We start from the raw sequence: 8,613 nt of genomic DNA, 5'->3' as shown, positions 1-8,613 counted from the left end.
TAAAATTTCACCTAGTCCTAGTCGATTTGAGCCTGTTCTGTAGCTCTATGTGGTTTTAAAATTACACACTTAGAAAGTTTTGACAGGAGAATATTGATGTCTTTGGGAATGAAAAACTGTCTCATGCAAATTCGCAAGTCAGGAAGACGGAACTAACAACATGCACTCTCGTATCTACAAGACACAATAATAACAACTGAATTTCCCCAAATGAACAAGTTCAGAAGTTTACATGCTTTATATTGTGTGTTGTTACCTGGCATGGTTTGTGATAGTCGTGTACGAGTCCCTCAGTTGTCCTCAGTGTGAAAAGATAGATCTCAACATCATATATTCGCTGTTGGAAATGGGTCAAATATGCAGAAGATGCTGGAAAAATAAAGAATGTGCAGGACCTGGAGGATTTTTCTGAAGAACAGTGGGCAGTTTAACTGCTCAGGACAAACAAGGGACTCAAGAACAACTATCACAGAACATAAACACAGTCGTGGATCATCCAGGTAACAACACACGGGATTAATAATCACGCGTATGTAAACTTTTGAACTGGTTCATTTGTGTAAATTCAGTTATTATTGTGTCTTATGGACTATATTCTAAATTTCTGAGCACAGCTGTAACTGTCCATTATTATAAACTTATCAACTACTCCATCCACTTCTTTCAGTAAAACATTTTTACAGAACTCACATGCTAATTTGTCTGAAAACAAAGATGACAAATGCAGTGTATTTGGTGTAGGTATATTTACGTGCACTAAATGAGATATTTTTGTATTTTTTAGGTTCATATCTCATGAATGCCAATTTAAAAACATATCCTATATTTTCCATCAATCTAGCAACTTTGTACTTCTTGCTAAAAATATCTGTGAAGCTGCTCGAAACACATTCATAAAACAAATAGCAGAAAACTGGAAATGATAATATTTTCCCTCCAGAAAGAACCACCACAGCTCTCCCAATTTACTGAGAGACATTATCAGACGTTATCTCTACAACACTTGCAGTGCTGACGGGGCTCTCATGCATGTGGTTGAAACCGAAGTTGTCTCATTGTGTGGTGGTTATGAAATGAGGCTCACGGTCACTGTAATTACTAATGAACTGCAAATGTCTAGTGAGAAACCATATACTGTACATCATTTATACTGCCTCACTTGTTCAGCATAGTGAAAGAAATATGAACAGCATAGCAGGTCATATATTTAATATATTAATTATATCACTTTATACATACAGAATCTTAATCCCCATTGATACTTCAGCTGATAATAATACATTCAGCAATTTAAATTTTAATGTTAATAACATGCTTTATCGCTGAGCTACAATTTCGCCAATAATATTGCACATATAGATATGCAAATAAATTACAATGAAATGGAAAATAAACTTAGGTTTCATTATATTCTCAGGAGAATATTTAAAATATTGCATATACACAGCGTGGCACTGCAAACTGCACAGAAATGCAAGTTAAAAAAAAAATTCAAAATGAACTTAAATGAATGGACCCGTCTCTTTCTAAAGACACACGTCCTAAAGACACGTCCTAGACCCCTGAATCATTCAGAGTTTCCCAGTTAAAGTCACCATGGGCAGTTCCTTTCAACATTATTATTATTAATATTTTTTTAAAATGTGGTGGCCATAAAGCAGCACCACCCTGAGGGAAAGGAGTATGAGTATTTACCTGAAGCAACTTCGTGCTGCAAGAACACCATATTCATACTAAACATGATTTTAAACATTTCTTCTTAGACATTACCAAGCCCTTTTAAATGATCCTTTGCTCCAAAGGCCCTCTGTAATAATTTGCTCCTCATTATAACCAACACTGCAGATCAATGTATAGAACTCTTTCAGCTCTTGTTTTTATCATCGATAACTTCTAACAATAATTACTGATGAGCACTTCATTATGACCCAAACAATTAAATATTGCCGTATTCATCATAAACACACTGAAAAGGAAAATACATGGAATCACACTGCTGTCAGTGACTCAGCGTCATTAAGACTGGCACTTCTGTTCCCGACATCTTCATAAACATCTTCATAAAAACAAAGCGCATCAAAGACCTCCTGAAATTCATACCCAGTCAGTGATCTGCTGTAGATCTATCTAATTATGATCTGAAGTGAGATTAAAGTGTTAGCATACTTGTCTGTGTGTAAATGTGCCTCTTTGAATTAAGCGTGCAAGAGGAGTTATGTTTCTCTTCAAGATAAAATCCAAAAATAAAAGCAATATATACATATGAAAGTAATTTAATTCTGTATAAACCAGTAGGGGTGTAAACCGCGGGCTTCCACGCAATACAATTTCCATTCTTAAGGCAATGATTAGATATATGATGATACCACTGAATCTGCTATGATACTATGTGATTCATTTCAGTAGCCTCTGATCATTATGTGGCCAACTTTGTTCAGAAACCGGGGTGCTGTTCATTTCAAATCACGACGACGTAGAGAAGTATCAGAGTTATGGACGAATCACCTTGTTAGCCTATTTACACATCAATTTAAAAATATGAATAATTTTTTTACTCACTAGCTATCCATCCTTTGTCAAGAAGAATTGATTTATAATAAATTATAATTAATAATAATCAATTCACAATTGTTGCCTTGATTCAATTCAATCGTTGCCTTTTAAATCGATTGATCACTCCGAATCATCCAACGGTCACGCCCCTAGTAAACAGAATGATCAGCTAAAAAATATAAGGAAATCACAAGATGACATGCCCTGACACTAGGTGCCAGTTTATTAGGTACACCTACCCTCGTGCAACATTTGGGTCATTTTTATATACAATTACTGAAAACACCCAAGTAATATCTGTCCTGTGGCGTTCTCTTCACATTACACTGGGTACAGGGAGGACAGGATGAACAGGTTAATCATCACCATTTGTAAAGTATTAGATTTGACACTTTAATGCAGATCTATTTTTTTTTCCCTGTTTAAAATGCTATGTCTTTTCCCTCTATGGAGCAACAAAAAAAGTAGTGCCATTTTTAGCTGAACTTTTTTGATGGCATCCATTTTCCATACCACTTATCCTACACATGGTCATGGGGGAGACTGGAGCCTATCCCAGGAAACTCGGGGTACAAGGCGGGGGACACCCTGGACGGGGTGCCAACCCATCGCAGGGCACAATCGCACACACTACGGACAATTTAGAAATGCCAATCAGCCTACAATGCATGTCTTTGGACTGGGAAAGGAAACCGGAGTACCCGGAGGAAACCCCCGAAGCATGAGGAGAACATGCAAACTCCGCGCACACGGAGAGGCGGGATTCGAACCCCCGACCCTGGAGGTGTGAGGCAAACTTGATAACCACATAATACAATACATATAATTAACTATAAATATTAAAATGTTAAATATAATATACTGTATATTAGTTAATATATAATATAGTTAACTAATGTTAAACCGTGCAAGAGCAAGGTTGGTGTGCCTAATAAACTGGCAATGGTCTTTTTGACTTAAAATCACGAGCATGTTCAGCACATGGGCCTAAAGAATAGCCTAAAGAGACAATACACAAAGATTTCATGGATGTAATTGATTTTTACTAACAACACAGAAATCACCTGCCACCTGCATCAGCTTACAGAAGCAAGAACATGCAGGTTCTCCACTCAGTTCTTCTTCATGGAGTCAAGGATGCGCAGAATGTGCAGGAAGAGGTTGACTATATCCAGGTAGAGGTTGATTGAGGCCAGTATGTGCTCCTCGGGCGACAGCTTGCGCATCAGAACGTGTGTGTCGTAGATGATGAAGCCGCAGAAGAGCAGAGCGCCGGCGCCGGCGCACACCAGCTCCACCGTGTCGTTGTGGAAGAAAATCTAGCGTACAGCAGGAGAAAACAGTCAGGAAAACGGGTACTGATATTCAGTTCGACCAGTGTACAGTTGGACAGCAAGTTCGATTGCATGAAATCAGTGAAGAAGCACTCACCCTCATGAAGCCGGCAATGATGAGAATCCACAGACCAGCGAACAGCCTAGCGAATAAAACAGCACATTCAGAGATCAGTATGAAAGATCTAACTGATACATAATGGGACAAATGTGAGCTGTAGGAAGAGAACTACCCAGCGCCGAGCTTGCTGAAGTCCCGTTTGGACTGGAGTGTGTAGGCAGTCAGACCAACAAACACGGCTGATGTGAGCACGAAGGCCTGGAATACCACTGAGTATTCATAAAACGTCACTGAAAAGCAGGAGAAACTGCATTAAATACAACATTCCAAAGACAAAACATGGAGTAAGCAACTGCTGCTGTCTTGGCTAATAAATCATCAGGATTATTAGATACTGGGTGCGTTCGCTGTGCAGCCGAGGCACGATTATTAAACCAGTACGAGTATTAAATCAGTGAATCTGTCACCAGCTGTGAAGTGCAACAGGTGGCGAACACCACAGTGTTTTTACGGAAAGGATGTGTGTCACTCATCTGTGGTTCTGACAGCTTATTAAACACAACTGACAGTAGAATGAAATCATCATCAGCATGTGCCTGTCTCTATTTAAATAATAATAATAATAATAATAATAATGTTACTCAACAATGGATTTTCTGTTCATACTGACAACATGGTAACTTTTTTAAATGCCCAACATTGAATACATCCATGATTTTAGGGACGACTAATGACACACAAAACCACCCACCAACATACGCGTAATCAGGTACGGGCGCAAATAAGATATGGCGGTAATGTGACAGAGTGAATCTATCTATTTGTTTAAATTTTGTAAAAATCAGTTGGTCTCAATTGATATTTCACCACTTCTTAAGATGCGTTTTATTCTTTTGACAAAAAAAAAAAAAAGAAAGAAAATGACCCAAAGATGTCCTGTGTGATATAAATATAAAACTGGGGGTACAGCACATGCACCAAAAGTAAAATTGTAGCACTGAAGGGGTTAAAAATATCCCTTCATTGTCTTCAGAGACTGAGCTCAGCTAAACTTACCAGCTGTACCTACAGACACGGCCTCCAACACGGTCTGCAACAACAACAACAACAACAACAAACAGTGTTAGTCTCTAGTGCAGGAGTCTGCAACTAAAATTTATAAAAGGTCCAGTTACATAAAACTCCTCGCTTACAAAAGTCTGGATAGGTAACTAATATGACTGAATGGAGAAAATGGTTACATTTTAGTGCTTAACCATTAATCATTAGTTTATGACTATAAAGAACATAATTTAATAGGATTACATTTTGTTTCGTAGTGGCACTTCAACTGTTCACCAGTTTTGTGACACTTGGAGTGTCCCAAAAGTCTCCACCCAGAGAGGAAAATGAACACCTTTTTAGCAAAATGTCTTCCAAACATTTTCATACTTAAGTTTATGTTGCCAAACTTATTAACCCATTCAAAAATTCTGGAAGTATTGCAGACCAACCGAGAAATACACGTCCACGACCATCCACTGACGTGGTGCTGATATACAGTACATAGCCCCCTGTGTACGGAGACATCTGGGACACCCTGTAGTGCCACGGACTCTGAACAGAGTTTTAACGTGAACCAGGAAGAATAAACACTCTTCCCAAAAAGTCTTTAAAAACATTCTGTTTCCACGGCCAACTTTTTTTTTCAAACAGTGAAAACTGTTTGAAAGCCAGTGAAAACCTCTTTTTCTGAGCTAACGCCTCTAGCCCTGTAGTTAGTCTTTGGCCCGATGAGCTGTCTTCAGGTAAATTATTGACATAAATGCATGTATTTGGATAAAAACCCTAACAGAGGATACGATACAGAAATGGGTGTCTGCAGATCATCAGATGTTTTTCCTAAAAAAAAGCCTCTGCATCCAGATCTATCAGGATATGAATCCTTACACATTCTCCACTTTCACTCGGCGCACCTTCAGTCTACTACACGTGAACGCAAAGGGGAATGTAAACGGCAGGCTCTACTCACGAATCCCAGGAGTAAATAGAGGTTGATGGGATGCTGGTGGCGGTAAATAGCCAGAGCAATGATCAAAAACAGAGATCCAACTGCAGACAGCAAGACCAGTGAGGGACTGTGGAAAGGAAACAAAGGACAAAAGACTTCATAGCACGGCGTTCGTCATTCGGTCAGTGTAGTGCTCTGCACGGCGTTCGTTTCATGGGTGAATGAAGTGCTTTTACCTGGAATGTACAAAGTTCTTGATGGGCTCACAGAACATAAACAGGGCAGACAAAGCTGTGGTCAGGATTATCTGCACGGACAGGATTGTGTACACTTTGCGTAGGAAATCTAGATGGAAACAAACAACAACAAACATCACTTAACGTTAATTACCCTGCTGAGGAAAAAAAAACAACAAAAGAATTTGTAATGGTTTAATGGAAATTATAATTATCCCTGGGAATCTCTACTGGTAATCTGGTACATTCTATTCGTGGCATGTTATGTCTAATGGACATGATTTGTAATGGTATTTCTAGTGGAAACCATTAGAATTTCTGTGATAATTCTAGAATGGTTTCTACTGTTTGTTTGTTTTCTCCAGCAGGGTAGTTTTGCTAATCACATGACGTACTTTAGTCGTCTCTGCATTTCAAAGCCAACACTAATCCACTAACTACAGTTTTAAACCACAATAGTCACAACTTTATCCTGTTTTTTTAAATAATTTTTATTCATGCATATTTTGTTAAATGACCGATATATATTCCGCATAAATGTGGCTATTTATATGCTCAACCCAGCTGGCCTAAATGTAGCCAGTTAGCAAAATAACACAACTAGCTCGTTCAGCTAACTCAACACTATTTCTCACTTACCCATCCGGATTTGTACACTCGCCGTCGCAACATTCGTGCCATAATTAAAATCATCCTCAATTGAGGAGCGAGGATATTTCTCTTGGTTCATCTTGTCTACGTGATGTGTAAAGAGTCACTTCCTGTTTCTCTCTAGTCAGTTTTCTTTTCTGTTTGTTTGGCTAAAGATTTTATTTACTGCCGCCTATCGGTGGATATGGAGTATTACAACAGTAAGTAAGTAAGTAAGTAAGTAAGTAAATAAATAAATACATACATACATAAATAAAACTGAGGTTCAGATTTCGCAAAACGGAAGCTCATCTATTTTGTTGTATACAAATCAGACAGTTCTCAGTCATATCATTCAAATGAACATTAGCTTAGCTTTTCGTTTTCACCTCTTCATCTCGGCATCTGGTTCAAAAATTCGGCTTCTGTAGGCTATATGAGCCAGTGTTTCCTGCTGAAAACAAACAAACAAACAAACAAACAATGGAAACCCTTATAGAATTTGTAATGGTTTTTAATGATGATAATGGGAATTGTACTGGTTTTAATGGAAACTGTAATGATCCCTGGTGGTTTAGTGGTTGGCACGTTCGCCTCACCTCTCCAGGGTTGGGGGTTCGATTCGCGCCACTGTTCTGTGTACGCGGAGTTTGCATGTTCTCCCCGTGCTGCACGGGTTTCCTCCAGGTATTCCGGTTTCCTCCCCGAGTCCAAAGACATTCGTGGTAGGCTGATTGGCATGTCCGCAGTGTGTGAATGTGTATGTGATTATGCCCTGCGATGAATTTGTACCCTGATCAGGGTGTACCTCGCCTTGTGCCCGATGCTACCTGGGATACGTTCCAGGTTCCCCACTACCCTGAAGGATAAGCAGTATAGAAGATGGATGGATGGATGTAATAATCCCTGTGAGTGTCTACTGGAAATCTGTTGCCTTTTATTGGTGGCATGTTATGCCTGGTGGATACCATTAACGATAAATAATAGTAATGGTTTTAATGGTTAGCTGATGGTTTGAAAACCATTAGGTTTGAAAACCATTTCTGTGATGGTTTCTACTGTATATATTTTTTTTTCTTTCATCAGGTTTGTAGTCTTTATTGAGACAAACAATTGAATGCAAAGGTTTTTGGGTGGAATATAACAAAACTGTACCTCTATTTTACAAGTGATCTATTAGAATAGAATCCAAAAATGTTAAAAATTATATTTTGGGTGTAAGAAGGGGTTAATATTACAACTACAATCTTTTGAACTTGTGTTTTTCTTCTATTAATATTAATTCATTTATACTTTCATTATGGAGTAACCACTTTATCCTGGTCAGTGTCAAGATGGATCCTGAGCCTATCCTGGGAAAACATTCATTCACACCTAGGGGTAATTTAGCCAGTCCACCTTCTGACATGTTTTTGGGAGGTGGGAAGAAGCCAGAGTTTCTTGAGGAAACCCATGTGAACACTCCGAACAGACGTAAGCTGATCTCAGGATCAAACCGGTGACCCTTGAGCTATGAGGCACTGTGCTACTGCACCACCCCCATTATTAATATATTTTTTGACAAAATACATCTTATCATTCAAATCTTTGTTGTACAATGCCTGCATGCTCTAAGTCTTGTGTGTACTTGCCACTTTCTCTTCCTTCTTACAGCCCAGTATCTTCCATAAATAACTCCAGTATCTGAAGACAAGCTTGTACTAAGCGCTTAACATCAATAGGAGCTGTTGTTATAATTACTTTGTAGTAAGCGGAGATTATACCAAGCCATTAGCTTACAATGTCTCCCTGAAGTTTCTACTCTAAAGG

At 38.7% G+C, this 8,613-nt stretch overlaps 1 protein-coding gene across 1 annotated transcript; it reads right to left on the bottom strand.

Moving 5' to 3' along the window:
- Positions 1-1,194: 1,194 nt before the first annotated feature.
- On the bottom strand, positions 1,195-6,960 carry tmbim4 (transmembrane BAX inhibitor motif containing 4). Its single transcript, XM_053650617.1, has 7 exons — positions 6,814-6,960; positions 6,175-6,283; positions 5,960-6,065; positions 5,005-5,038; positions 4,121-4,238; positions 3,985-4,030; positions 1,195-3,872 (listed from the first exon to the last, which is right to left on the bottom strand). The coding sequence occupies exons 1-7, from the start codon at positions 6,902-6,904 to the stop codon at positions 3,666-3,668; spliced, it is 711 nt and encodes a 236-aa protein (XP_053506592.1). The 5' UTR covers positions 6,905-6,960; the 3' UTR covers positions 1,195-3,665.
- Between the last annotated feature and the right edge of the window lie 1,653 nt (positions 6,961-8,613).

Source organism: Ictalurus furcatus, chromosome 19 (assembly GCF_023375685.1).
Source record: "Ictalurus furcatus strain D&B chromosome 19, Billie_1.0, whole genome shotgun sequence".
NCBI lineage: Eukaryota > Metazoa > Chordata > Actinopteri > Siluriformes > Ictaluridae > Ictalurus > Ictalurus furcatus.
This window is presented reverse-complemented; position numbering and strand designations above follow the sequence as displayed.

Coding starts and splice junctions, on each gene's coding strand:
- tmbim4 (XM_053650617.1), bottom strand. CDS start 6,904: ATGAACCAAGAGAAATATCCTCGCTCCTCAATTGAGGATGATTTTAAT. Junction 4,239..5,004: donor CGTGTCTGTAGGTACAGCTG/GTAAGTTTAGCT, acceptor CCTGCTTTTCAG/TGACGTTTTATGAATACTCA. Junction 4,031..4,120: donor TTCAGCAAGCTCGGCGCTGG/GTAGTTCTCTTC, acceptor TTTATTCGCTAG/GCTGTTCGCTGGTCTGTGGA.